At 42.2% G+C, this 27,072-nt stretch overlaps 10 protein-coding genes across 10 annotated transcripts; 4 read left to right on the forward strand and 6 right to left on the reverse strand.

The window, feature by feature from the left end:
- Positions 1 to 50: 50 nt before the first annotated feature.
- On the forward strand, positions 51 to 1,183 carry K450DRAFT_229658 (uncharacterized protein). Its single transcript, XM_051587122.1, has 4 exons — positions 51 to 231; positions 390 to 439; positions 516 to 575; positions 647 to 1,183. The coding sequence occupies exons 1-4, from the start codon at positions 205 to 207 to the stop codon at positions 1,062 to 1,064; spliced, it is 555 nt and encodes a 184-aa protein (XP_051446878.1). The 5' UTR covers positions 51 to 204; the 3' UTR covers positions 1,065 to 1,183.
- Positions 1,184 to 1,308: 125 nt separating this feature from the next.
- On the reverse strand, positions 1,309 to 4,252 carry K450DRAFT_269671 (uncharacterized protein; the record flags this gene model as incomplete). Its single annotated transcript, XM_051592932.1, has 9 exons — positions 1,309 to 1,771; positions 1,839 to 2,194; positions 2,258 to 2,449; positions 2,491 to 2,680; positions 2,755 to 2,968; positions 3,037 to 3,505; positions 3,571 to 3,684; positions 3,757 to 3,998; positions 4,207 to 4,252. 9 exons carry the CDS (start codon positions 4,250 to 4,252, stop codon positions 1,309 to 1,311), a joined length of 2,286 nt encoding a protein of 761 aa, XP_051446879.1.
- Positions 4,253 to 4,426: 174 nt separating this feature from the next.
- On the forward strand, positions 4,427 to 5,266 carry K450DRAFT_229664 (uncharacterized protein). The gene is made up of 4 exons (XM_051587123.1): positions 4,427 to 4,553; positions 4,612 to 4,714; positions 4,778 to 4,880; positions 4,969 to 5,266. The coding sequence occupies exons 1-4, from the start codon at positions 4,463 to 4,465 to the stop codon at positions 4,993 to 4,995; spliced, it is 324 nt and encodes a 107-aa protein (XP_051446880.1). The 5' UTR covers positions 4,427 to 4,462; the 3' UTR covers positions 4,996 to 5,266.
- On the reverse strand, positions 5,267 to 6,381 carry K450DRAFT_229668 (uncharacterized protein). The gene has a single exon (XM_051587124.1). It carries the CDS (start codon positions 5,969 to 5,971, stop codon positions 5,537 to 5,539), a length of 435 nt encoding a protein of 144 aa, XP_051446881.1. The 5' UTR covers positions 5,972 to 6,381; the 3' UTR covers positions 5,267 to 5,536.
- Positions 6,382 to 6,915: 534 nt separating this feature from the next.
- K450DRAFT_171733 (uncharacterized protein) lies at positions 6,916 to 8,682 on the reverse strand (the record flags this gene model as incomplete). The annotated part of the gene is made up of 7 exons (XM_051584149.1): positions 6,916 to 7,037; positions 7,105 to 7,789; positions 7,856 to 7,975; positions 8,038 to 8,184; positions 8,245 to 8,437; positions 8,514 to 8,560; positions 8,629 to 8,682. 7 exons carry the CDS (start codon positions 8,680 to 8,682, stop codon positions 6,916 to 6,918), a joined length of 1,368 nt encoding a protein of 455 aa, XP_051446882.1.
- Positions 8,683 to 9,158: 476 nt separating this feature from the next.
- Positions 9,159 to 10,104, forward strand: K450DRAFT_229673 (uncharacterized protein). The gene is made up of 4 exons (XM_051587125.1): positions 9,159 to 9,386; positions 9,451 to 9,498; positions 9,557 to 9,750; positions 9,845 to 10,104. Exons 1-4 carry the CDS (start codon positions 9,359 to 9,361, stop codon positions 9,983 to 9,985), a joined length of 411 nt encoding a protein of 136 aa, XP_051446883.1. The 5' UTR covers positions 9,159 to 9,358; the 3' UTR covers positions 9,986 to 10,104.
- A 283-nt stretch (positions 10,105 to 10,387) lies between these two features.
- Positions 10,388 to 16,371, reverse strand: K450DRAFT_229678 (uncharacterized protein). Its single transcript, XM_051587126.1, has 18 exons — positions 16,109 to 16,371; positions 15,857 to 16,045; positions 15,714 to 15,794; positions 15,431 to 15,612; positions 15,227 to 15,367; positions 14,534 to 15,165; positions 14,310 to 14,467; positions 13,925 to 14,242; positions 13,718 to 13,859; positions 13,482 to 13,651; positions 12,946 to 13,410; positions 12,663 to 12,869; positions 12,149 to 12,595; positions 11,653 to 12,078; positions 11,142 to 11,589; positions 10,930 to 11,073; positions 10,728 to 10,857; positions 10,388 to 10,658 (listed from the first exon to the last, which is right to left on the reverse strand). The coding sequence occupies exons 1-18, from the start codon at positions 16,349 to 16,351 to the stop codon at positions 10,469 to 10,471; spliced, it is 4,713 nt and encodes a 1,570-aa protein (XP_051446884.1). The 5' UTR covers positions 16,352 to 16,371; the 3' UTR covers positions 10,388 to 10,468.
- A 2,129-nt stretch (positions 16,372 to 18,500) lies between these two features.
- Positions 18,501 to 21,139, forward strand: K450DRAFT_229683 (uncharacterized protein). The gene is made up of 9 exons (XM_051587127.1): positions 18,501 to 18,819; positions 18,903 to 19,041; positions 19,107 to 19,209; positions 19,271 to 19,329; positions 19,397 to 19,800; positions 19,880 to 20,141; positions 20,211 to 20,546; positions 20,623 to 20,740; positions 20,844 to 21,139. The coding sequence occupies exons 1-9, from the start codon at positions 18,614 to 18,616 to the stop codon at positions 20,960 to 20,962; spliced, it is 1,746 nt and encodes a 581-aa protein (XP_051446885.1). The 5' UTR covers positions 18,501 to 18,613; the 3' UTR covers positions 20,963 to 21,139.
- K450DRAFT_229686 (uncharacterized protein) lies at positions 21,139 to 22,761 on the reverse strand. The gene is made up of 2 exons (XM_051587128.1): positions 22,032 to 22,761; positions 21,139 to 21,960 (listed from the first exon to the last, which is right to left on the reverse strand). Exons 1-2 carry the CDS (start codon positions 22,656 to 22,658, stop codon positions 21,316 to 21,318), a joined length of 1,272 nt encoding a protein of 423 aa, XP_051446886.1. The 5' UTR covers positions 22,659 to 22,761; the 3' UTR covers positions 21,139 to 21,315.
- A 2,609-nt stretch (positions 22,762 to 25,370) lies between these two features.
- Positions 25,371 to 27,054, reverse strand: K450DRAFT_229703 (uncharacterized protein). The gene has a single exon (XM_051587129.1). The coding sequence runs from the start codon at positions 27,019 to 27,021 to the stop codon at positions 25,513 to 25,515; it is 1,509 nt and encodes a 502-aa protein (XP_051446887.1). The 5' UTR covers positions 27,022 to 27,054; the 3' UTR covers positions 25,371 to 25,512.
- Positions 27,055 to 27,072: the final 18 nt, after the last annotated feature.

Genomic DNA, 27,072 nt, shown 5'->3' on the forward strand with positions numbered 1-27,072 from the left:
ATGATGAGAGCGCAAAAGACGTTCATACCGGGAACACATGTTAGTGAACCAACTGTTTGGTCGTCCTTTGGATTCGATGAATCTTTGTGTCGTAAAATCCAAATATGATCCCTCTCCGCAGCAGGTTGTGGCAAGCGGCCGACCCCGCCTGCCGTGACTGCAAATATTCGCCTGGCAACCTGTCGGTTTGTGACATCTTTAACCATGTCTACGACAGTCGATCGAGAAAAGGTGAGAATCGAATACCGCTTTTATGGAGACGATCTTGTTTATGGTTATATGCAGTGAACTTGGTCTTCTTGTGCTGTGATCAGCTATTATTGAACCCGTCCGCACTTGACTAGTAGCTTTGTGATCTGTATCTCGCCACTAACAGCACTTCAATTCAGGATTGCCCGTTTCTTTTGCGGTTATTTTGCAAAGTAGGAAGCCATCACCCGTACGTTTATTACCGCATGAAAGCGTGATTGACAGCTGTCATGTACATTATTTAACACCCTTGCCTTACTTCTTAGAATTGGCGAATTTGATCTCAAACGAGTTCCTTCCAAAGATGAATTACAGTTATATACGTGGTAAATTATTATACTACGCGTGCCAGACAATGCTTGATATCAAGTGCTAAAAAAAAGAATGAAATTTGTAGGAAGAACGCAACCTTAGAAGAAATAGCACAACTGATCATGGAAGTTTACCCAGAAGCACAGCTCCCCGATGCACGATTGTCGTTCCGCCTCGTTTACCTGGACAGCCAGCGAGCAACCTATACATACAAAGATATTGGACGAGTAGCTTTTGGTGCAAAAAACGCAAACTCCCAGGATCACCAAAAGACATTGGAGACGACACGGTTCATGATCGGCGATTATATCGATGTTGCTATTTTCGACGGCCCACCACCACCACGATCGCAATTCCGTAATAGCGGTGGCCCCTCTCGTGGGTTTGGAGGCGGCGGTCGCGACAGGTCTGATCGCGGTTTCGGTGGAGGTCCTCGCATACGAAACGGACACGGCGGTAGAGGAGGCGGTGGCGGCGGTTTTGGTAGAAGAGAGAGATTCTAAGCAAGTATCTACACCTGGAGTGACCGACTGCAGTACAGCTGCCACGCCTCGATGTCGATGATTTCCCATGTCATCCACAAAAAAAAATACCTTTGCAATTATCACTAAAAGTTGTAACATCTTCCATCAAGTCCCTATCAGCAAGACACGAATCAATCTCCCGATTTTTTTTATAAGCTGTTTTATAAAGAACATTGGTGTGTTTTTGTCTACATACGAGAACGAAGAAAAAAAGAATTATCCCTTAAAATAAATCCGCGAATGGGTCATTCTGTGCTGCTTTTTGCTGTTGTTGAGGAGGTGAAGTTGGTTGCGCAGCTGGCTGTGTATCGAAAAGTAAGTCACCTCCAAACAGGTTCTGCTGTAACTGCTGTTGCTGTTGCGGTGGAGATTGTTGGAACATTGGTTGTTGAAAACCAGATGTTTGTGGTACTGGGGCAGGGGCAGAGGAACCAAACAAACCCATGATATCATCGACATTTGATTTGGGCTTTGCTGCTACTGGAGATTGCTGTTGTGTTTGCTGCGGACTGCTTGGTGAAAACAAGTCTTGTAGGTCATTTTGAGCAGATGGCTGTGATGAGCTTGAGGCAGCAGCAGCGCCCGGATCATCCCAATCCAAATCCAAAAGATTGCCAATATCGTTGTTTTTGATAGCGGCTTGTATTTGGGGTGGAGGTGCATTGATATCTTCCTCTTCGGCGGGTCTGTAAGGAGAACATTAGAACACGGGTATATCATAGGGATTTAAAAGATTTGTTGTGAGATCCTTACTCTGCAACTGCCTTTTGAACATTATCAGCACCATATCTCTTGCCACCAATGAATGCTTCAGGAGGCTTGTGATATACAGAAGCAAGAGTGCCAATGTTATATATGAGTTCGTCGAGCAATGCCGCTGATACTCCGGTATCTTCGTCTTCTATCGGCGGCTTGTCAGAAAGAACTACGGCCTTTGCAGCTTGGGGATCGGTAGATAGCAGTCGCCAGTATACATATGCTCTGTCTCGGATATCTGGATTTTCACATTCTGTGGTAGCTGTCTGGAGGACCTGTTGTACGATATCCTGATTCTCATTTGGCTTCTTCAAAAAAAGCTTGACCGTCGCAGTTACCAACTGAAGTTGGACCTATATACAAACAAGCATATTAGGTATGCTCAAAAATGAATCTATCAAATCATCCAGTCCTACCTGTGCGTTCTCCTCCTTGAAGTTCTCCAAAAATCCAGACAAAAGTTCGTCAGCATTATCAATATGCGATGCATATTCGCCAATGATCCAAATTAGAGATGCCTTGGCCTCCGGCTCATCAAGAGCATCCAGGTTCTCGCAAAGTGTAGGGATGATACCTTCGTACTTTTGAGGGTATTTACGGAAGATATCCTGCATATCATATACAATTAGTGCCATGTCCTTTGTCTTACAGCTATTCCAGCGGTTTCACTTGCCTTGATGACAACGATTGCTTCTTGCACAACGTAGTTGATACCAGTATTAATCAAATCCAACAAAACATTGATACAACGTTCAGATGCTTCCTCAATCTTGATTGCACATCGCCCAATAGCTCGGACGGATTTTCTAACAAAGTCAACATCGACTTCACTGGCGTACCTATGAAAGCAATGAGAATCGCTTGATTAGGTTCCAATTGTCAAGCATCCATCAACATAGATATATATACGTACTCCTTCAACTCGCTGAGCAATTGGTCGACATTTCGCTCATTGCAGAGCCGAATCATGATCTCCAACTTTTCCAATTTGACATACGGAGGGTCATTATACTTGCAGAAGAACACTCTCATTTCGTTTGATAAAACATCCGATCGCTTTTGCAAGATGAGGTTTATGTTTCTCAGTGCAACATATTGTACTTCTGGAGGTCCAGACAACAAAGTAACTTGAAAAGAAGAGAAACATTAAAATCGCAAGCTTAGAAGAAAACACAAATATCATCAGTATGCTTACCCAATGGTGGTGCCATCTTCTTGACTAAATTTTTGTTGAAGTTTGCGTCTCGCACGAGCCTCATGTTGATCATAAGGACCTTGATGGCAGAAAGGACAACGCTTCCATTTGCATGTTGTAGTCGAGGAAGCACTCTGTCGCAAATTCCCTCAGCCTCCTTGACATCACCTGCCTTGTAATCTGCCAAAGCAGTAAGAATAGAAATCTGACCCCACTCAGTGCACTCATTCAATGCATGTAGCAATTTGTTCAACGTTCCTCCAGTGATTTTGAAAACTACTGTTTCGGGTGATGCTTCATTGATATCGGAAAGAGCAACAACAGCATTGGCAACAACCATAGGATTAATGTCAGAGACCATCTCTTGAAGGGTCTCTACGAAGCCGCTCTCAAGCGCCAACTCAGGATTGAGGTCGTAGAGTTTGGCAACACACAAGCACGCTGTTTTTCGTACATATGGATTATCATCCTAAGTATGCAAGTCAGTACCCAACAACATGTTACAGAATGTAATACCAGCAGTGAAGTACAAACCTTTAAGCACTTTCGAAGGGGCTCAGTGAGATAATCGATAATTTTTTCGACACGAAGACATCCCATAGTACGGATTGCGAGTGCTCTGATCAACGGATTGGTATCGTTTGTATCCTTTCATCGATGTGAGCAAATCAATTACAGCCGGTTTTATAAACAGAAAATGCGTCCATGTTAACAACTTACCATTACAAATGTATTGACCGCAAGAATAACCAATTCTGGTTGAGTTTTTGCGTAATTCATAAGATAGAGGTATACAAGTTTCTTCAACTCGAGGTCCTCGGTATGCATATTTTTCAATACATCAGGAAACAAGCCTGAAACATCCTTTCCAACGGTCATGTTTGCAATGACCTTTTTCACTGCATCTTTGCGAACGCCGCGATATTCACTGTTGAGCTCGGCTTTAAGTTCATAGTTTTCGCCTATAATTTAGAGACAATGTTTATGGAGGTCAGTAACCGCATCGGAATCAACTGAACAATCTTGGTTACATAGAAGGTGTATATAGTGTTGATGAAGTCGGATGTTGTGTGGCGAATCTCAATGCCGTCGAACCAGATCGACGTCGTACGTGGCAGGAGAAGCATTACAGTTCAAGTTTAAGCAATACTAATGATAGAGGACTCATACCGCGCTTATTGGTAGTAAAAAACTTGGGTCGAGAAGCGATGTTCATCCTGTAACAATCCTGTTAGTTCGACAGATAAGAATGAGAACTTCTGTCTGTGAACTGTGGATGAGAGCTGAGATGAGCTTGAAAGATTGCCTGCTTCGCCGAACAGCTTAACGCGGAAATCGGAGTTTATAACAGCTTCTGGCTGTGTTTGCCAAAGCAAAAGCCCGTTTTGGACAAAGACCTTACAGTTTTCCCAAACACAATTCATTCATGCCCGACGATGAAAGGATTTTGAAGTCTCTCCAACAGGAGTTTAAGCCCATGGATAGAAAATATGCTCAAGGAGAGCTAAGAGTCTTTGGTACGGCAATGCAATGAAGTTACGCTCATATATTATGGTATTCTCACTCGTTTTCCAGGGCGAAACTCAACTCAGATTTTGAACGAACTCGACAAGATTAGGAGAAAGCAAATCAATCTAGCAACGGAACACATATCTTTGGATGGAGTGGTTGACAATTCGTAAGCAATGTTTAACCTGTTTGAGTATACTGCCTCTTGGTTGTTGAACACTATAGTATTTAGACATCAAGATGTTGCCGACGATCAAGATCATGAAGTAGGCTACCAAAAGAATGTGGATAACTTTCAAAAACGAGAGGCCAATCTTATCAACTTGATGGATAAGGTTAGTGGACCTCTTTCTTAATGACTAATGTACTGATATGCTCTGACATCTGCTTTCGTACATTGTATGAAACTTTGATATGATACAGCTTGATGACCTGGGACAAATGATGTAAACCCCGTAGATTTAACATATTTTTTATATGGTTGATATGTACATAGTATCTAATATTCACTATTTGTAGGAAACAATTTCATTCCCTGTCTAATTCAGTAATTGCCCAAGGAGATGTACTGACTGATTTTTCTGCAAACGAGTCCACATCGACAGAAAAAGGTGTAGAAAATCTGCAAGGCTCACTTCCTGCTGAAGATGGAATAAATCAAAGATACAACAGTATGGACACAGTGGTTGGTCCAAGCATGCAAAATCTCTTCAACAACTCTGCTATACCCCCGCAAGCATCCAGAAACTCACTACTTCAGAATGCCAACACCACGACAGAGGAAGAGGATAATGATCCGAACAGCACCAGGCAAGCAAATTAGCCGTCGAGCAGACGGCTCAATTGTACGTGTCTAGTGTTCCACTCATGTACATAGCATCCTTTCAGTTATACATAACTTTTCTACCATTATAAACCTCATTCTTATTGAACATGTAATATCGAAATCCACCTATATGTGCTTTTTATCAAATGATTGATCTAAATTCTTCTATACAAACACAAGATTATGAACAGGTTTGCCATTGACAGTCAACTTGGTATGGTAGGATAAATAAGAGTGTTGAAGATTGTTAAGCTTGGCACCTGGGATATGGAGTGGAAATCTATGATCAAGATTGTTTCCAAGTAATTGTAAGGCATCTTTATAGCTAATCATCAGGCTGGGTATATGAATTTGGCGTTTGGGAGTTGCTGATCCTACAACTTGAAAAATTTTGTTTTCGTCTGCGTTTACGAAGATAATTCCCGTTGCGCCAGCGGATTGCGCCAGGATGGCCTTGTCTTCAAAATTACATTTGCCTCGTCCAACAATCACCATGTTTCCACTGATCGCACTTTTCTCGTCTTCAGAATACTGACTACATCCGAGAAAGGTGTCGAAGAGAGGATCGAAGATGACCAAAGATGTTTCCATGTCTTCCATATCAGAGAGATCTGGTCCAAAAGCAGCTCTTGCACCAATAATGTTTTGTTGCGATATACCGTCAAAACTCCCAATGTGTACAGTGATAACCTCTTCCGGAGTGTTGTTCCGAGAACTGAGTACTACGCCGGATGGGAAATGGAATTCCAAAGCCAAAAGTTCACTACTGAAGTATGGCTGAATAGCTAAAAAGGGGATTTGAAAAGATTGTCCTGTCGATAACCTATAAGATGTAATAAAACGGATTTAGTATGCATTTGAGACTATACGGATGCAGCACTATCCGGCAATCTTACGTATCCCACTTGCCGACTAAATATGAAGTAATGATATGTGGTAAAAAAATTCTAGGTTAGCTATAATTGCGTGTTGTTACAATTTTTTAGACGATCTGGTCTCGTAAATCAGCTCCCATATAGAATAGCGTACCCTTATGCAATGATATTCCGTTCATATCACAGTTGGCGAATACAATTCTGACGTTCCCCTATCTTACCAACGATAATAGTCATACGAACCTTTGGTCACATCAAAACCGTCACCTCCTCGTAGCACCTTTGTAAATTCCAAGTCAAGGCCAGCAAGGGTACTACTAAACAAGCCGTCGATCAGTTTCAATATACGTGGAGTGATGGAGTAATGTTCGTCTTTGATCGCTCCAAATTTAAGCTTGAATTTATCGGTTGCAGTTTTTGGGACTTCGCAATAACCATCCCGGGTGAGAGCCACCGGTTCACTAAATGTGTTGCGTCTGATAAGGTACTGAGCATAATCTGCAACGGGCTGATGTGACATGGTGAACGATAAAGAATGATTCTTGCCATGCGGACTTCCATTAATCCAATGATTCTGTAGCGCTGGGTAGGACTGGCAGGTGGTGCGAATCTTTCCCCACGATTTTGGTGGTCTTTGGAGTTTGATATCATGTTTCACAGGCATTGGCATTACATGACCCTCTGTAATAATATTCGGTCAGTCCCATACAATGGCAGTTTTGAATACGGAGGCATGAAAAGCAAACCTGTTGTAAATACGAAATTGGAATCCTCGTGGTTTAGAGGATGATCTGAAAGTGATGGGTTTGACGTTAATGTTCATGTTCCTTGACTTATGTGAACTGGCATACTACTTACCAATATCAAATAACAAATAAAGATACTTGAAAGTTTCGCTCAACACAAAGCTTTCCATCCTGTCTTCCAACGCACCGGTTCGTACGTCAGCCAAGGAGGCAAATCCACAAGGTAATCGAGCTCTGTCGTTGATGTCTTCCAATATCATTTCTCCAACTTCAAGGTAAAACGGATCATGAGTAGCTCTATACAAAAAGTACGTGGATTCCGCAAATTCCGGTCGAATGGGGTAAAACCCAATATCCACATCGTCTTGGACGAAGTTGTATCGTTCCGGCATTCCACGGTATTTCTTCCAAAGGTTGTAATACGTTAGGTGTGACTTTATAGCCATCTCTAGGTCACCATACAAGACTTGTAGACCAGGCCAGAATGCGCTCAAGCTGTCAATCCAATGTGACATCAGCTGTGCAGATGCCATATCCACATTTTTGTATAAGTATCCGCCAGGATCTGCTACATAGGTCATGATAGCAGAATATGCATCCTCGAACATGTCATAGTATTCGTCGTCTCCAAAGAGAATATGTGCTTTCAGTAAATATTCAAAAAAAGAATCGATGCCTGCACCAACAGAGGAAGCTGCATAAACCCATTGTCCGGTTTGCAGATTGATCGCATTACCCATGAGGTCTAAATCCGAACGTCTTTCCCATAAGGCTTTCAGTGCCTTCTTTGCCAAATTCTAAAGCAGAATTGCTGGTTTGTTGAGCTACTCAAATGATAAATCTTCGGATGAAATGATTCGTACCTCATAAAATGGGTCATTTGTTAAACGACTCAATACTCCAAACTCCAATATAAGGCTTCCCGCTCCAGCTGTACATGTTTCTACAGTTTCGCTTTTCGGAACACCAAAACGCAAGTTCACCTATTGCCCCATACAATTAGTGGATGTTGAAAATAAATTCCTTTCTGAATTGAATCACATACCCTTGGATAAGGAATACCGGTTCTTGACATTTGAAATGCTGGTACCAATCTTTGGGCGAGATCCTTTGCCGCTTGAAGGAGTTCGCCATTATAGCCATCTATGGTATATCCATACTGGCTATCGGACGCCAAGATATGAGCAGATAACTAATCCCATTCTTATCAGCATTCATCGTATGCGGTAAATCTATCACCTTTCATACTTACCAATCCTCCCAACGATCGAATGTTTGTTTCAAATACTTGTACTTTACTGTCTTGATTGAACGACACGTGGCGGGTAACCAATTTGACGGCGTTTTCAAACTCCCGCTGTTCACCCATTATGGCAAGTGTATCAAGGGTATCAATCAAAGTGACTCCATAGTCTCCTAGAACGTCATTAATATTGATGTTGGTCCTATTAGAGTTTTAAGTTAAATTGTTAAGATTGTAGAAAACGCGAGGCTCTCTCCTTCAAAGCGTGCAGTGCTTACGGGTCATATCTGTCGCTGCCACGACCAGTGCAGTTGAACGGGTTGAGCTATGAAATGAATTAGTAACATGCATAAAGAGCGATGAGATAGCTTTCCACCTTTGACTGTATCTTACCTCATCCTTTGGATACGCGTATGTCATGTAGCTGGACCAGCCATGATGAAACATTTCCTAAATTCAGGTTGAAGTTATAACCTATTGCCAAACGCTACCAACATGCTGATCGCTATATTATATCAAAGCATATAATATAATCTATCCCTAATCGTTACCTTCGTTTGCTGTCTAAAGTAGGGATCATTGTGTCAGAGCTTCAATTGATTATATTGATCGATTTTAGATCTACTAACTTTAATTCCAGTCGACGATTGTTTGTCATCGTGGCATCAGCCCCGAACCCATGACAGCATAGTAGTATACATATAGATACTGCTATAGGGCCGGTTGGGAATCTACATTGACCCCATTGGAAGCCCAATGACATTTGTGAACAAGTCGTCGTATAGGTTGTCTATGAGAGAAATTGGTCACAACTCCTCTCTGGGCCAATAAAATTGCCCTGAGTGGCCAATGAAACACTCAGAATCATTGTCGAGTTGTTGGCCGGCCAGAAGCGATGAGTTTACTGTCAAGATTTGCATAGGTTCAAAAGCTATCCTACATTGCATGATATATGAAGTGTATCATATGCTCCATACACTCAAACAGCAGACCAAGATCATTTCCTATGACAATGATATCAAAGGTGCCGTATGGAGGAAGACTACCACACGTGATGCCTTTGCCAATTTAAATCGAAAAGCTGCTCGGGCGTTATGTATTCTCTTTTTTTCCCTGTTTCATCATGCCAGACAACAAGATACGATCCAAAAGTAAGCTTTCAATCATAATGCTCTTAGGATATTGAACACACTGATATTGATTATATGCTACCAGGCATTGAACTTTTGGCGCATGCACTTATTGGACAGGACAGTGGTGATGGTAGGTAGCTTCCTGGTATCATAGTTGAACACGTAGTTACTGACTTGTGGTACTACAGCCAACGTCAGCGATAAAAGTACAACCTTAGCAAGCAATATTGAGGAGGAAATATTCTCTCAGCACGGACAGGAGATCAATAATGAATATAAAGAAGCTGTACGCTCACATGTATTCAATCTGAAAGACTCAAAAAATAACTTGAGAAGCAGACTATTGAACGATGAGTTGCAGCCAACCGCCTTTGCAGAAATGGTAGGCATTGATGAAGTACACAAGTGCATCCATGATATATTTCGGACTTTCACTAATTTAGGGCGGTTTGTGACATAATGATTTGGTGATGTAGGAAAGTAACGAAATGGCGGCTCCTGAACGTCGGCGTAGTAATGAAAAGTTACGAAGAGAGTCCATCAGAGAGTCGATGGCGATAAACGATCTTCAGCCTATGCATCGTGATTTGGAGGACCCGGATGCTGGAAGAGATTGAAATGAATATAGCTTTACCCCAACCACATTAATCACAAATTTTCCTTACCAGATGCTCCGCTGGCCAAGCTTGTTTGAATGGAAGGAATAAAAAATTGGCACTTTAATGAATAGCTTCAATTTATTTGTTTTATCACACATACTGCATTATTAGCTAGTTTTAACTATACAACGCAAGAACTATTTGTTGAGCAAAATCCAAATCAAGCGGTTTGTATTCAAGTAACGTCCATTAGACTAATTGGCGGGAAATTAACGCCAATGCTGCAGAAAGCTAGTTATTCAACTGAGGACAACTTGCCACATAAAAAGCTATGAGAAGCAGTTTCCACATTCCAACATATTGCAAATTCAGAAAGGCCACTTATCAGTGAACTGTATCACCCATCGGGACAAACAGCTTCCACACATATATGTACATGACATATTTATCATGATCAGGTCTTTATTTTTTTTCATTCACATCGTATGAACCATGATCCGGTTATAAATAATTCACACCGATCGCAGTGTCTATAAGATCCTCCATAATTCTCTCTACCGTAGTTCCTATTTGTTTCGTCATCTCCTGTTGTCGGTTAAGTGGTAAATTGATGAATTGGAAGATAAGGTCTCCATCTAATATCACACGCGAACGATTGGATGCGAGTTTCTCTTTTGAAGATCTCATGATTCTACAACCCAGTCACTACATTAGTACCTTGTACCGGATAATTTGTTTCATAAAGTTGGTAAGCATTTACCTGAAGGCACGCGGATTCAGACCAGCGACATGCTGAAGGCCGTTCACCAATTGACCGTACAGGAGCAGTAATCTTTTGTACGTCTTCTCTGATATAGGAGTCACCATTGAAATGCTTCCGTTCAAAGAGCCTACATTTGTAGATGAATTGAATCAATAACACCAAACTAGATGGGCATTGGGCTTATCAACGTGACACTTACCACATAAATTGAAATGACGTTTTCCATACTCTATTCCGTCTACAGTTTTTTGTCGTGCGGGTATACGAGTTGTACAACGAATCTGTGAGCCCATGTGGAAATCACCACGCCGCATAAGTTTTAATCCGCTATATGACTGCAAATCTGAAGTTTGACTCGGTCAGCACGAGGGTTGTTCTAAAACCAATTTATAGTCAAAGCATAACACTTACTGTATGGAGCATATTGGTAAACGGCAATATTTTCCTCTGTATCACCAACCAGTAGCTGCAGAGACTTCTCTTCCGCAAGGAAACCGACGCAATTCACTCCCAAATCATGATAATCTTTGCCAAGCATGACAAGCTTTGCCGGTTCAACTTGGTATCCCAAGAACCAAATGGACTTTTGAGCATCTCCAAGAAGAATGAAGTTCTTGATGGCGACCATGCTTGTCACATATGTTTGTACATCAATGAAGGCGACACCAACTAAGCTTTCGTTATCCTCAAAGCTGTATATGAAGACTTTGGGGCCGGTGGTTGAGACAAGATGCCCACTGCAGGCGCATAATGCCGAGACTGCTCCCTTCACCTCTTCTGTATGAACCAGTTTGAATTTATGATTGGTTTGTGGATTATCGATTTCAGGAACGACTTCAATGACATCGAAGATCAAGATCTATTTTTCACACATTAGTTTTCAATCTCATCAAGAAGGAAAAAGAACCAACATCCTACTTACTCGACCTCTCATTGCTGTGTCCTCTCCTTTCAGGTAGCCAGTTCCGACTACCATAAAATCTTTTCGTCCATTGGCAGTCTGTTGACTCTCAAGATTCATGCAATCAAGGCAGAAACCCTGCTCTGCCTCATCTAGAGCATAGGTATCCACAATCTCCCATGTGATTGGCGATACTAAGATCATTGAAAACTCTTCAATTGTAGGCAAATATTCGCCTTGATCACGTTTCGGAGGATCCTCGAGCGGCGTGCCGTCTTCGTTTTTGAGTTGTATTGGCTGAGGTGATGATATGAGCATAGCGTACACTTCCATTTGAGCGTGGTATTGTACTTTGTGGACGGTATGGTTAATGAGAACTTTTTTCATGGGCCATGCTGTATCGTAAGTGATGCCGTCAGTAGGTAGCTGACGCATTTGAACTTGATTCTGTCGATGAAGATGACGTGTCAGAGCATGGCTTATGCAACCAAGAGAATTTTCAGATCGTTTGACATACCTGATCGTCTGCTGTCATGAAACTGTGGTGAAAGTTGATATTATGGAATGGTGTGAAAGCTTCTATTGCAGTTTTAGTTGCCATAGGATGAACACGAATGGGGCTTTTACTCGAGCAAAGAATCCAAAGAGGTTTCTTTCCTGTAACAAAAACGCCGGAATAACCACTGATGTTTTCGAATAAAACGAGACGAGATTCACTGCTATTCTCTTGCGTTTTGTTAATATCAAGGCTAGTGCCATTGATACCATCCTCCTGTCCCTTTTGCTGCGCAGCGTGTGAGAAGACAATGTCTTGTTCCACTCTTGAAAAGCGGATTCCTAGCCTACTGTCATCCTCCACCAAGTTTACTGGCTTTCCATCAGCATTATTGTGAGAATTGACATCATTACCAGCACTGTACTGATATGCATTATATACTACAATATCGTTTGTGATGGTTTGAGCCTAGGAAAACGCCTATCAGCACTATACTTTCATACGCAACATAGTGCAACAAGTTTTGAATATTTACCACAAGATATGGGAATTTGACCTCTTTTCCAATAGAAGTCAAAATGACAGATTTTATCTTGTTTGATGAGTTGTCACTGAGTTTGGGTAGTTCCAAAGGTTGTGCAAGTGGATTTGGGGCTACAGATGTACTGTCAGCTAATATACTGGGCAATTGGTCGAACCTTGGAAAGGAAAACACCTCTTTGAAGGTAGGTAGAGAATAAATCTGTGAATGAATAGAAGAATTAGCCATCAGATTCCCAAGCACAATCGATACTGCATACAGTTAAGAAGACATATACCTTTAAACAACCATCCGTGCAGTAGACCTGGCACCACATGGTAGACTTTGTGTCTACTCCAAGTCCTCCAAGATTGCTGACATTTGATTCATCAATAAGTTCATCAGACTGCGCTACAACTTGTGGTGGTGCACTTATGTACAAATCATCGTCTTCACCCATACTGTCGTCATCCTTGTCTTCTTCTACCGTTGCAATTGGTCGACTATTCACCTCTGCCATGGTCTTGTCTTCTTCGATGTCATCTGCGTTGTTACCATAAAGGTCCATATCAATGGCATCCATGTCATCACCACCAGGAGATGGTGATCGGTTAGCCTTTTTGTTAAAGTTGTCGAGTTGTACGCTGTTTTTTCTCTTTCGTCTAGAGCCTTTTCTTGACGCTTTGATTGTGTCAAGGTCTTTGACGGAAGCAAAGGTACGCGATTGATCTAAAAAGGCGGAGCACGCTTCAATGGATAGATCCTGAACCAAAACAATTCGTTAAAATATTGATCGAAATATATATGGCAGCTTTGAGATCGCATAATACAAACCTGCACATCTTTGGGAAGTGCGATTGATTTGAGATCTTTGGACTTCACATCAGCTTCATAAGCTAATATGGATTTGTTGTTCAAGAGCAGTATAACGTATGGACTATTGATACAGGCGGAAGTGATTCGCTTTCCTTGTTCCATTCCAATGACTTGCTTCTTCTTGGCATCTAACATACATGATATCGTTCATAACTGCGTCCTGGTCAAACAAGCAGTAGCAATTATTGACTCACCAGCACTCAACAATAGTATGCCACTTGTATGAACTTGAACTATTCTCGTCTCATTAAGGACAGAGCCAGCAGCGAGAGTTGGACCCTTTACATAAAAGCCAGAATGTCCAAGTTCTTGAAGGTCTTCACCAGCACCAAATACCTAAAAAAAAAAAATACAGGTTATTATGGCTGAGAGTAGTATGTACGAAGCTATCACTCGCTCACCATGGTTGATTTTGACTTGCTTATAACAAGGAATTTATCATATGAGGATAGCTCTCCACCTTGAATATCACCCATTCCGCTTCGAGAATGTCTTGTTACTTGGTTGCCTTCCAACTCCAATCCTTCAAAATATTGCTCTTTTCTACATTTGATAGCAAATAGAGCCTGACAGTCTTCTTGATTAAATGAAAAGTTCACAGCTGTATGTATATTTCTTCGAAGTACAGATACGTTTCCATTCTTGCCATATCCGGAACATGCCACTATCTCTATGTTATCGTCATTATCGAGCTTGCCAGCATTCGTTCCCTCGGTTTGCTATAGTATCGCGATCGTCGTTAGAACAAAGACAGCATTTTTGACATGTGAATGTCCAATGACATACCTCATCTGGAGCTTGGATTAAAGCACCGAAAGTGAGATCCGCAACTGGCCCACAGTTCAACAGTCTGTCGCATACTTTAAATTTGAATCCGCTCTCCACCACGCCATTAACAGTAACTTCACCATTTACACTATCTTCCAGTGAGGAGCCATAGAGATCTATCAAAAAGATATAGGTTTAGTTAAACCTCCTCCTCCACTGGCATTATACTACGATTCTCATACCTGCTGCTAGATCACCAGTGCTTGATCTGGACGGTAATTTTGGCCGAGTCCTGCGTAGCTTGTTTTGTGCTTGTACATTTGGCCATTCCCATTTAACCAACAATGAGTCGGCAGCCCGACTACCTAAGAAAAAATAGCCGTTCTTCACAGGTGTGGCACATGAGGGAATACACGCGATATGCGAATTCTTATCCGCTTTGTCCGTGGGTTCTTCAACCCGTTCAATGTTGAACCCAACAACTTTGCTTCCATCCAGTTGCAGTTCCACTGTGATCCATTGGCCATCCCTTAAGAATAAACAAATTCTTGTGCCTCCCAGTAGAACAAATTGCGCACCTTCAAGCTCCAACTCCATGCCAATCGTCTTGGCGTCAAAAATCATTCCAGGAAAGTTGGTTACCAACTTGGCATATCCATTCACGGCGATACCAATGCCGGGTGATCCTTGCGCGACATATATGAGCGAGTTGGCTGACAAAACCATCAAGCCAGCTGCTGGTTTAGGAACAGCGAATAGGCGTGTACAGTCGTAGGGTAAGTTATCCAGAGAATAGATGATAGGATAAACGCGAGAGGAGATGTCGAGAGAGACAACCGCTAACGAAACCGTATCTTTTGTGTCATTCAATTTGCTAAGATACATGTTAGATTGTGGATGCAGATGATGACACTACTTTCTCTCACATAGCTTACCCTGTCCAAGTCGGGTTAGATTGATACAAAATTGCCAAAGTAGGCTCGTAGTAATCGTGAAGAAAGACCATGTCGATAACGTTCCGTATGCGAGAATCGATCTCTGAGACGTCTATTACATAGCTCGGAGCGTATGGCCACCTAAAATGACTTGAAGCTTCAGTATCATAGCAAGATTGATGCAAAAGTGTAAAATCACTGTACCTTGATTGGTCATCTTCAAGTCGTTTGCTCCTGTCTTTTGAGACTGATACTGCATCACCAATGCTTTCTGATTGACGAAAGGGCAAAATGGCCATTTTGTCAGAATAAAAGTTGAGAACTGCACATCGCTGTTGAGGATCAATGTGTACTTCGGGCGGATACGAATTGGATAGAAATTCATTCTATAGTTTTCAAATCGTTAGGGATTTCGTATCTGCATGCCATATTTGAATAGGATTTTTGACTGTAATGGACTTTTAATCAACAACAGTGATTTGCTTACCTTGAATTCATCTCGTTCATAATAGTGAATAGATACTGTTGTTACTGAATGCGTTGCCGGAGACCACTCCAATAGTGACATCTGTAATTCAAGCGTCAATCAATGTTGATATGAAAGCATTTCTAGGATTCTGGCAAACATACCTTCGCATCGCTAAAAGCTAACAATAGACTGTGACAACCTTCTTTACCGCGTTCTGACGAAGTACGTACAACACCCATCGACGTTACAGTACCACTCAGTTTATATTGCGCTACCAGATCAAGTCTGCCTACTCGACTGGTCTTCAGGGTATCAGACGCTATTGGTTGTATTTTCGGGTACACGAGTTCCTTTTAAACGCCAGTTAACTGTATGTTGAACGTAATAAAGCATCCATGTCTTCGTCCACTAACCTGTTCCATATCTTGGTCAAACCGATCCTTGATCGTCGGTTCTTGATCAACAGCCTCGTCAATCTCCTGCGAGAGCTCGACAGAAACCGGTTCGACGATGCGCTCGACAAAATCATAGATCTCCAGAAGTGTGCCCCTCGCCACCAACAGATTGTTACTGTACGGCGATGTGAACTGAGCTTTCTCTACATGTTCGACTGTTTGAGGCGGCAGTAGCTCCTTGCAAATGGTATAAGCCGACATTGACAAGCGAAGAGAGTCTCAAACGCAGTCCTCCGCGTTTGACGTTAAGGCTTCTCTATGTCCCAAAATTTTTGATTCCCGGTCCAAAACATTTTCAAGGACGTGTTCAAGCACGAAACGCCAATTTCTTATGATAGTCGCAATTAAGCTTATCTTAACAGAGTAAAAGATGGTGTGAGAGAACTTTCCGGTAATCCATAGCCACAATTAGCTACAGTGGTTCGTTGCTTTCAGATGATGTCGATAATAAATGGTCATAGGTATGCTTTCAGCCTATTCTTTGCTTTGGCATAGTTCATCTGGCTCTTACTGCTGGCCAAGCGTTTCATAAGCTCAGTATCCATCATCCCAGTGCAAGGAGCAATTGTCTTTACCATGTTGGAAATCTGACCGTTTGCTTTTGCATGCATGACTGCAACTAAATACATTAATGATTTACTTAGCTTCGCAGCATCGTACTCTTCATTTAGCATTAGCCAAGTAGCTTTGTCCCTCCTTTTCACGTACTACAATTGAAACCTTAGCATTGTCCCCAACGCCATACAGTTTACAGTGGGGCATATGACCCTGAGAAATCCATTACTTGGTTCTGCCGATTCATCTAATCTTACAGGACAGCTACTCTTGCAGGCAGTCTTCAACAATTCATAACGATTTATGGGGCTGAGCTGGAGCACTGGTACATTGTATGACGAGTCTTTGTTTGTCAAAGAACACCACAAGCCAGTCCATAAAAAACAAAAATTAAATGGCGACGGTGAAGTAAAGGCCATCCCATCCAAATCAGGCCTGACCAAACTCGGTGGCTGGATTTCGCAGCAGTTTCAGTCGATACCTTTTTTTATACACTGATATTTACCGTAAAGGCATAATATAAATGTTATAAGATGTGTGTGAACCAGTGACCTCTTGTGTACAAGTTTTGAATGACAGAATGGCAAACGAAATGATTCTGCTTTAGACGGACTGTTTGTACGGCCTTGAGTTTCTTCCTTGTTTCTTCCTTTCCCCACACCAAAATTTTGTCCCACAAACATTCACCCGTTCGAACACACACACTTTGTGACAATGCCCACATTTGCAAGCCCAGCTTTGCGCGTGACCAGCTTATGCGTAATATGGAAGGATGGAGAAAGGCATGAACAAAATCTTAGGTCATCCCTTTGACTGTACTGGAAAATTACTTTAGACAATACATTTACAACTTCCACATGCCTTGCCGAAGTCGTGCGAAAGCTAAGTGGGGAAATTGTTTGGTTACTTGATACCCCAAGGGTCTGTGATACCTCAAATATGGGAAAATCGATGCGTATAAAAAGGGACGAGAATGTCAGTAGACTTTTGTCTCTTTACATTTTTCATTATAATTTTTCTGATTCCTCCACCCTTCAGAAATACTATTCGCTAATACGGCCCTTCAAAATTACCACCACTATAGCTATGCTTAAACCGTTTTACGAACTAGTGAGTTACTCCGGAAAAGGTCTTCATTGCTCGTTTTGTCATGGAACTGGACATTCTAAGCGCGACTGTCCCTACCGGCCTCGACAGTGTTATTAAAAGAAAAAAAGTGATGCGGCACCTCAACTTCCGTATACCATCGTCTTTTGGCAAAATGCTTCTCAAAATTTACCCTTCCTCGTTTTTATACGCTGGCACCTTCCCTTTATATAATGTACATTCCACTATCCGTCTTACTTAGTATTCCAACCAATGTAAATATCGACACGTAATAAATGACAATTCTGTTATGGTGTGATCAAATGACTTTTATTTGGATGGGGTAAACAGGGCCCAGGTACGATGACCATACGTTCGACAAGAAATATTATAGCAGGCATTAGATTAATAGCATTGAACTGAAATTTTGTTATATGACTAGATCACTGAGCAGTGCAGGCTGTGTGTCAAGTGCTGTAACCGGTAGAAAATCGATTGCGTAGGTCATAAAAGTGGCCAATCACACAGGCGGTAATTACCTACCTAAGGAAAATTTCGCTGTGAAAGGGAAGTGGTGACAAAGACATTGAGGCATATTGTCTTTAGCGGCAGCAGTATGAAATTGGTTGCTTCCTTTTGGAATATCAAAGCAAACATCTTACTCGCTAGCTGCCACCGACCTTTTGAGTGCCAGAGTGACTTTTCAGTTGGGAAATTGTGACTTGTTTTGTCAAAAACTCCTGCAAGCTCAAGCCGGCACCTCGATCTTTGGTTTCTTTCATTTTATTCTCGCCCGAACTTGATGTCTTGTAGCAACGAATCATGTCAACGGAACCGAGTGAGGAATCTCAATTACAAGAATCAGCGTCGTTAGATAGCTCAGTGGTTACACCAAATAACCCAGCTATTGAGCTCTCGCCTTCCGAGATAAATGGCGCCAATTGTTCGGACAAATATGATTTGATCAAGCAGAGCATCAATCAATCAATTCCCCCGGAGGAGCAGAGAATTTTAGACGAGAATGAAGAGTAGGGAACCGATTCGTTATATTTGTAGGTTGACTGTCCAATTCCCCTCAACTAACGACGTACTTGTTGATATTGGACTCCAGTTATCAAGCTATGTTAAAGGCGGTGAATGTTCTTCACTATCAATTGAAGCAAGCTAAAAAAGACGTGAAGGCATTAATAGAAATGAAAGAAAAGGCTATCTCAGAGCCATTTGAATTTGTAAATAAGTTGAAAAGAAAGGTATGTCAGGCAAGGAATTGAAACCGCGATGGAGGATTTTGATCTGACGAAGTCGGCTTACTTAGGTTAAACTGGATATACCTCCTCTACAAAAAGTGGTGTGCGTTCAAGAGGTGGATTGGAGTCGTTTCCAAGTTCCACCTGAAGGACGAGTTGCTCGTCAACTTGGTAATGCTCGTGATCATTTGTATAGCGCCGAATGTCAATCCAGCTACTAACAAAATTTAAGCAAATCTGGCTGGTTCATCAGCGCGTATATCGCCTCATGAAAGGAAGGCTCTATTTAAGGTATCTGTCACAATTGAATATTTATAATGAGATAGGTACTGATGACTACCCGCTGTGTTTTTTTTAGAACATTTTGGATATGCCTTCGCCAAATGTACGGAACTCACCTACCCCAAATTCGTCTCACCAAAAGATAACATTGGAAATAGAGAAGGCAGCTCGCGCGATGGGATCTGCTGGAACAACACAATCGCGAGCAACCTCGGTATCAGATTTATCTGACAAGGATTCGGATGATGAGCCTTTGCTCAAAGGTCACAAAGGGAAGGGTATAGGCAAGCGGCGGGCGTCAGCTGTAGGTTTGTCAATGCGCCATCTGCAAGATCCGCCATCACCAGCAGCATCCACAACGTCTAATCAGCTTAACGATGAGCTAACACCAAAATCACTATTGGCAAGAGCATCATGGCTTGCGGAGTCATCTCTCGACCATAGTAAACGAAGGACTGGGTCTCCGGAATCCAGCAGTCGGTAAGTGAACTGTGAGAACAAGGTTTAGATGTACTACCGGAAGGATAATCTGACGAGCATACTGTCGCGTTTTCTATAGAGCATCAACTACAGCAGGAGACAGTGGTGATGATGAATCGAAACATGTGACACATAATCTACCTTGGTCGGACGATGAACAGAAGCGCTTAGAGGAGTTGTTGCAAATATTTCCAGACGAACCTGTGCAGGCACAGCGATTCAACAAAATATCGGCAGCACTCGGGACAAGAACGCCACGTCAAGTAGCTAGTCGTGTACAAAAGTATTTTATAAAATTGGCCAAGAACGGCTTACCAGTTCCAGGGCGCATCACAATACCGGTAAGATTTAGTTTCCCTGAGTCAGCAGTATTAAAGTGTTGCTCATTAACCAACCATACATGTCTACAGCCTTCTAGTTTGCCTAAAACGCAAAGACCTAATATCAAGTCCAAGTCTGGATCCGATTTCAAAAAGCCTAGACCAAAGGTTAAGCTCGAGACAGATTCGCCGATCAGAACTTCAGGAACAAGCTATAATGTACACATTCCTGGTGAGGTCGGAAGTGTTAGGGTTTCTGGGGCTCGTTACATCACTGCGAATCCCACGCCGTCTGTTATGATGACCGATAATGATTTCGACGGTTCGTCTATGGTGGGATCTCTTGCATATTCAAACACTGCACAAGGTGGGTTCACGCAGCCCACCGTCAATGAAAAAGGTGAAGCCATTCATTATGGATACGCGGTAAGCCCAATGTTGTTATTGTAAATGAGTAGGTGTCAAAAACATACTCATGAAGCATATGGTTTCGCTTTTGTAGTGCGATTCATGCGGTGATGAACCGATAGTTGGGGTTCGATACAAGTGCATGGAATGCGATGTTAGCGAAGAAGTCGATTTGTGCGAGAAATGCCATAGTAACGGCACTTTTACAAACGGTAAGCCGGTCGTCGTCCCATCAGCTTGCGAGATGTCAGGCGCAACCTTTTCATTCTAACTCTCCTTTTCACGTGACCTACGGACCCCCTGATCGGTTTTCAGACCATCATCCAACCTCTCATCAATTTGAGGCAATCACAATCGCGGATCCACTTCCATACTACGCTGATGATGATTATGCTGGTGACAGTCAACTAGGAGAATTCGACTACCTTGGATAACAAATTACCCCTTGCCACAGGATAAACATCAAAACGCCACCATGTGTTGCCTGCATTTTTTTCTAACGTTGGCACATTCCTAAAAACGTGGAGGCACAGCATGCAGCTTATTGGCAACTTTCTTACATGTTTCAAAAGGGTTATTTTATACACAGGAGAAATTTTTGATAACGGGATAATGCAAAAAATTCTTATTATGAACCAGCATAGTGTAGGAAACGAAAATGTAAAAGCTAATTATGTACATAGAAAGAGAAGGAATGGAACAAAAAGCATAAAAGATCTTGGGTGATTAACAAAGGAGAGATTGATTGTCTCAGTTGAACTGGAGGGGTATAATGGAGGGGGATTATCTACTTTCTATGTGCAGTAGACGAAATGCAGGAGGGGCTGACATGGCGATGTTCCTGGTGCAAGTTGTCAAAGCCATTTCGGCATGTTTGGATTGATTTAAAATAAGGATCTTCCAGAATTTCTGCCATAGAGATACGGGTGCTAGGGTTGATGTCCAGCATACGGTACAGTAGGGACTTGCATTCTGGAGCCAATGTCTTGAATGTATCGTAGGATTGGTTTTCACGAGTTTTAAGGAATAAATGGTAGTTGGTCTCGTCTTTCTTGGCAATGCGCCAAGGAATACCGTCGAAAAGCATACAATGGAAGACAATAGCGCAGGACCAGACGTCCACTTTGGTGGCATCGTACTCTTTTTGAGCAAACACTTCGGGAGCAATGTAAGGCTCAGAGCCAGTAACGCCGGAAGAAAGATGAGGCTTGCGCTCCCAGCACATGCGGAAGACATCTGATACGCCAAAATCACAAATCTTGAGACAGCCAGTGGCATCCAGCAAGAGATTTTCAGGTTTTAAATCTCTGTGAGCGACACCCATGGAATGCAAGTAGGCAACGCCGTTGATCATTTGCTTGAAGCAGCATTCCTTGGTGGTAAGGTCCATGTTTTGCGCCTTGATAGCAGAATACAGGTCTCCACCAGGGCACTGAAAACAAATCGAAAAGGTCACGATTTGGACTCTAGAACATGGCGCGTTGTTCCAGACGGGACACTTACATATTCCATAACGGTACAATATCGCTGCTGGTCGTCCAAAACGAGATCAATGGTCTGGACGACATTGTGGTGTTGAAACGTGGAACTGATGCAAAACTCGCCGGTCAGTTTCTTCATGTATTCTTTTTCAGTTTCATTCTTTCTTCTTTTTCGGAATTCCTTAACAGCATAAAGCTTGTCGGAACTATCTTTGCGATCCATCTTGTGTACAAGTCGAACGACTGCAGTGGCTCCGCGACCGATGCAGGATCGTTTGTCACATGTTCCATATTTTTTGAGGAGGCTGGTGGTATTGGAACTTTTGACTGAGCTGGCGGGGCTTCTTGCTTTCACTTTCGGTAAGGAATATCCATTTGGAGACAAATCCGATGTAGGCTTGGCAGAGTGTTGAAACAATTTTTTGCCAACCATTCCAATGTTCAGCTTACTGGACTTGGCATCTTGTTTTGATCGATAGCTCTCGTTTCCACTGATGTATTCGGAAGATCGGGTACTTGAACGACTAGACATACTGGAGGCGGGAGTGGGCTGATTTGATTTAACGATGTCTTTGTCGACCGCTACATGGTGTCTGTCAGACGAACTCCATGTGGATGGAGGGGAATATGTTGCATGTGCAACAGCCATGTGTGCGAAGTATAGAAGAGGAGGAGGGTGGAAGGAAGAGAGAGAGAGAGAGGGGAGTAATTGAGAGACAAGGTAAAATGTAGGTTCCTCTTAAAAAAAATAATGTGGTTAATTTGGGGTGACGGGTCTTCCCTTAGAGATAAAAAAAATATTCACTCTAAGCTCACTCACCCTACGCAGCTGTCAGGCCACTAGCGAAATGACCGCAGGCATTCAACTTCCGACTGCCCAATAGCCAATTACGCTCACAAAATCTTTTTCAGCTCAAACCCTGCTCCCAAGCCAGCGCAGAAAATACATTGGCAGTCAGCCTTCCTGCCCTAGGCACTTTGATTTTTATTTAAATTGATACGATGCGATACGATGCGATCGTCTGGGATGTTGTTCTTGCACTTTTTAAGCCATGGGTCCACTTATCTAAATGATAATATAATTAAATTGTAATAGTCTATCCACATGCGTTGTTACCCTCGGGTGAGAAAATGGAAAAAATACCTCATGCCGGTCCTCACTAATAGAGCGCAATAAATTAAACATCCAAGATTATGTGGCACAATCCCTGAATTTTGGCTCAGCTTCAAATTGCAACCAAAGGAGTAACATCTCCTCTGCACCGTGTTTTGACCTTTTGGCACTGCTTATCTAAATATGCTCCTTGCAATTAATGGCTTGTAACAACGAAATTTACACACAATTGTAGATCAAGGTATCTCTGTTTGTGCATTTGATCGTTAGAAGCACGTTTTGAGGCGACTGACCTCTCCCATGAGAGCAATGATGTCAACCACCAATTTCTCTTATCCCAATTTGTGCTGGTCCTGTCAAAGTCACCTTCTCCTTTTTCTTCGCTTACCCCAGTTGAAATTAGGCTTTGGACGATAAGCTTATCTGTATAACCAGTTGGTCTGTACACATGTTGCAGCCAACGGCTCCATACAGAATAGCCTTGCTGATGTCATGAGGACTTTGGCTAAATCAAGCTCAGTTTATTATTTTACTTTTTTTGGAGTGAAAGAACGCAAGGGCGCAAACAGTCTACATGTTTAAGCAGTCTCGATGACATTGCGCTCAGAGACGTAGATACCGTCCAAGAACTGGTGGAAATTAGATTAAATATTAGTCACCTGACGAGTGCCACCTTCACAAACCCAAAAAAAAGGTGATGTCTTACCTTACGGATATCCTTGTTCTTAACAGCGGTAGCTTGTTGGATGCTGGCAGCTGGAAACAGAACGTAAGGTTTAGTAAAGAATTGCAACATACTGATCATGGTGATATCAAAATTTAACTTACCGGACTGGGAGACGGCATCGAGATCGTTACCAGTGATGATCAACTCATCCTTCTGGGCAGAGGAGCTCTCGACGGTGCAACCTTCCAACATCTTGACACGGAAAGTGACCTTTTGTCCCAAGAAGTTACGGATCTCAACTTCCTTACCGTTATCGTTGATAATAACGTTGATGGGAAAATGGGCATATACGTAACGCATCTTGTATTCGAAACCCTTGGTGACACCGGTGATCATGTTGTTGACAATGGATCGGACGGTACGGATGCAAGCAACGTGCTTGCGGTTACCGTGGTAGACAACGAACTTGAGCTTGTCCTCACCAACGGCCTTGATCTCCATGTTAAGATGACGCAAGTTCTTGGTGAGTTCACCGCGGGGTCCCTTGACGGTGACAATGCGAGACTTGATGGTGACTTCAACACCTTGGGGAATGATGAGCTCGTCGTCCTTGTAAATGTCCTAATGAAAGTGGAATGAGATAAAACATTAATGAGTACACGTTTTTGTTATGCTTGCATAAGGAAGCAGTGAGGAGAAAGCTCGATATGCCAGGCCATGCGCGTTCCGCCATTTCGATATTGATTCTGGTTGCAATGGTGCTTATTGTCGTGAGGTGTGACGTTAATGATCAATATAGACAACGCACAGTAAAAGAACGGAAACCGATCCTGCTAAATTTGCCAATGTGTCGAATTGAAGGTTGCCTTTTTTGAGCCGGTGTAGATCTCGCGAAACGCTAATGTTGTAACATTCCCTTCTCACTTCAGTCCATTGCTATGTATCTGAACGCATACAGTCTGGCAATTCTGCTATTATGAGAAAAACATTCTCAATTGACATTCTTGAAAATTACCTTCATTTCTGGAAGAAAGAAAATCAAAGCAAAGTTAACAATCCATCCTTCTTTCATTATATACATCCAGTCCCGAATAGATACATCTATCGGTTGTGGAATGTTATCTCATTGCTCTTATATGGATGCCTACCTTGGAGAGGGGTAAAAGGAAGTTCATCTGCTCACCCATAGTGAGCCCATATCAAGGCCGATGTCTGTCGGAGTTTCGTGAATTTTGGGCCACCGAGTCTGGCCAACCGAACGTAAAATGTGTCCAATTAAGAGCATAACTGCTCGTGTAGTCGACAGCTTGTCAATTGCCGTCATAGCCAATATAAAATCCTCACCTCTCAGATAAATAAGAATCACCATGACCTGATCATGCGAGAAACAGATGTCAGAAGCCTTTCCTACATGTGAAAATAGAAGGCATGGAATAATTGTTTAAGTTGGGCATTTTTTCAGCCGTCTTGTTTGAACCTGTGACATTGGCATTTCATCTCGCATATGTGATTGAAGTAATTGTTTTTAAGTGAAGTCATCCGACTTATTGTATAATACTATCGATATCAACAGGTTCAAGTTGTAGTTCGTATTCGACAAGACTTTTTTTTTTAAAGATGAAATAAAAAATAAAAATCAATTAAAAAAAAACTTTCTTTACAGAGATGCATCGCATCATACATTTCTACTGATTATCCAACCACTCTTTCAACATCACTGCATCAATAAAGATAGCATTCTTTGCTTCGATGTTCTTTCCAGTATCTATATGTAACAAACAGTCGGTGTAGTTTTCTAGCTATATTGAGATCTTCGCCGAGACATTCCTTTCCATTTTCAGCACCAAGTTGAAGTCTTTTGAGTTGATGAGCATGACGTAAGAATAGCTTAACCTTTTCCAACATGGGGCCTTCAGTGTCCTTCAAAACTAAAGATATGTATTCAACGTTAGGGAAGGCCATGGGAAAATAAAGTAGTTGGTCGATGGTAACTGCGGCGCGGATAATATGAATTGACTTGACAGATTTCCATGTTGTGGATAGAAGGCGTGGCCAAACACATTCCTCAGGCATGCCATTATCAGCAAGAGAATTTGTCAGTTGCGAAGTGTCTACTATATGCTCCAGTCCAGTTGAATAAAGTTGTGATATAGTATCTAAAAATTTGGTACTCTCCCTTAAGGATGTGTGAATATACTTGAGTCTAGAACAGTGTTGAAGTGTTTCCTTGTCTAGTGCCGATTGAGATGACTCATTATAATAAAGACTTTCCAGTCTCTCTCCACATGCTATCAAGACGCTTTGAACATTGTGGGCTGGAATCCCAGTGTAACTCAATGACAATCGCCGTAAATTCTTAACTTTGGAAAACGCGTTGATTGTGACGTCTGTACACCTTCCACGCAGCTCTAGTTCGGTAAGATGTGGCCCAAAATGTTCAACCACATGGCCACTACAGCCTATGAGAGTTAACTTCTTCAGATTGGATAAAGCTTGCAATGTGTTACTCATGAGAGTTAATTCTGCTCCTATGCTTGGCTGATAAAACCAATAGATTCCGACGCTTTCCAATGTTTCCTTGCACATAAGAAGTAGCTGTCGAGCATGCTGGAACTGATTTATATTGGTGACATGAGTCTTGATTTCGTTAAGGAAAGGAAAATGTATGCCTGGAGCAATACTAAGTGGCGGGGTGGACCAGAACTCGAAGCACAATCCAGTTGTTAAAGATTCCAAAGCAAGGCGCTGATCACAACATTGCTGATCTAGGAGACCTTTCCATGTCACCAATCCACAGCCTGAAGTATCCACCCTCCGTAGATTGGGGCATGTCTGTCGAATACAGGCAAGATGTTCATCAGTCAGACCATGGTTACCGATTTTTATATTTTGAACAAAGGGAAAATGCTTCAGTAAGTCCAGTAATATGTTGTAATCCACAATATCCATAGTCTGTGCCAAATGAATGCCTCGCACAAAGTGACCGTAATTGTTATAGGAATACTCGCTTTGTCGACTGGGATAATTCCTCTTCAGGGCAGTTTCGTTGAAGACAGTCAAGCACGCGTCCATATTGCGAGACGATGTGAAGTATAGATCTTTATACAAGTATTCTGCGCAAGCAAGTGAGTGCCACTGCTTATTGACATATGAGCAAGCAACAATGTCGAACCATGTTAGATGAGACAAGATGTGAATCAGAATCTCCGTAGGCTGTTCTGTCAAATTCATAACGAGATCACTAGAGATAAGGCATGAACAAAGGTCATCAGGAGAAACATA

This window comes from Umbelopsis ramanniana (genome assembly GCF_025399195.1).
Source record: "Umbelopsis ramanniana AG unplaced genomic scaffold K450scaffold_12, whole genome shotgun sequence".
In the NCBI taxonomy this organism is placed as follows: domain Eukaryota; kingdom Fungi; phylum Mucoromycota; class Umbelopsidomycetes; order Umbelopsidales; family Umbelopsidaceae; genus Umbelopsis; species Umbelopsis ramanniana.

What these genes read in the sequence shown, in the direction of transcription:
- K450DRAFT_229703 (XM_051587129.1), bottom strand. Translation starts at nt 27,021, where the DNA reads ATGAATTTGACAGAACAGCCTACGGAGATTCTGATTCACATCTTGTCT.
- K450DRAFT_229668 (XM_051587124.1), bottom strand. Translation starts at nt 5,971, where the DNA reads ATGGAAGACATGGAAACATCTTTGGTCATCTTCGATCCTCTCTTCGAC.
- K450DRAFT_229673 (XM_051587125.1), top strand. Translation starts at nt 9,359, where the DNA reads ATGCCAGACAACAAGATACGATCCAAAA. An exon ending in CAACAAGATACGATCCAAAA is followed by an intron (nt 9,387 to 9,450) that starts GTAAGCTTTCAA and finishes ATATGCTACCAG; the next exon opens with GCATTGAACTTTTGGCGCAT. An exon ending in TGGACAGGACAGTGGTGATG is followed by an intron (nt 9,499 to 9,556) that starts GTAGGTAGCTTC and finishes GTGGTACTACAG; the next exon opens with CCAACGTCAGCGATAAAAGT.
- K450DRAFT_229683 (XM_051587127.1), top strand. Translation starts at nt 18,614, where the DNA reads ATGTCAACGGAACCGAGTGAGGAATCTCAATTACAAGAATCAGCGTCG. An exon ending in TAAATAAGTTGAAAAGAAAG is followed by an intron (nt 19,042 to 19,106) that starts GTATGTCAGGCA and finishes CGGCTTACTTAG; the next exon opens with GTTAAACTGGATATACCTCC. An exon ending in CCATTCATTATGGATACGCG is followed by an intron (nt 20,547 to 20,622) that starts GTAAGCCCAATG and finishes TCGCTTTTGTAG; the next exon opens with TGCGATTCATGCGGTGATGA.
- K450DRAFT_229658 (XM_051587122.1), top strand. Translation starts at nt 205, where the DNA reads ATGTCTACGACAGTCGATCGAGAAAAG. An exon ending in AAAGTAGGAAGCCATCACCC is followed by an intron (nt 440 to 515) that starts GTACGTTTATTA and finishes CTTACTTCTTAG; the next exon opens with AATTGGCGAATTTGATCTCA. An exon ending in GAATTACAGTTATATACGTG is followed by an intron (nt 576 to 646) that starts GTAAATTATTAT and finishes TGAAATTTGTAG; the next exon opens with GAAGAACGCAACCTTAGAAG.
- K450DRAFT_229678 (XM_051587126.1), bottom strand. Translation starts at nt 16,351, where the DNA reads ATGTCGGCTTATACCATTTGCAAGGAGCTACTGCCGCCTCAAACAGTC. An exon ending in GCACGGATGGTTGTTTAAAG is followed by an intron (nt 12,870 to 12,945) that starts GTATATGTCTTC and finishes ATTCATTCACAG; the next exon opens with ATTTATTCTCTACCTACCTT. An exon ending in ACGTCATTTCAATTTATGTG is followed by an intron (nt 10,858 to 10,929) that starts GTAAGTGTCACG and finishes CTACAAATGTAG; the next exon opens with GCTCTTTGAACGGAAGCATT.
- K450DRAFT_229686 (XM_051587128.1), bottom strand. Translation starts at nt 22,658, where the DNA reads ATGGCTGTTGCACATGCAACATATTCCCCTCCATCCACATGGAGTTCG. An exon ending in ATTGTACCGTTATGGAATAT is followed by an intron (nt 21,961 to 22,031) that starts GTAAGTGTCCCG and finishes ATTTGTTTTCAG; the next exon opens with TGCCCTGGTGGAGACCTGTA.
- K450DRAFT_229664 (XM_051587123.1), top strand. Translation starts at nt 4,463, where the DNA reads ATGCCCGACGATGAAAGGATTTTGAAGTCTCTCCAACAGGAGTTTAAG. An exon ending in AGGAGAGCTAAGAGTCTTTG is followed by an intron (nt 4,554 to 4,611) that starts GTACGGCAATGC and finishes CTCGTTTTCCAG; the next exon opens with GGCGAAACTCAACTCAGATT. An exon ending in GATGGAGTGGTTGACAATTC is followed by an intron (nt 4,715 to 4,777) that starts GTAAGCAATGTT and finishes TATAGTATTTAG; the next exon opens with ACATCAAGATGTTGCCGACG.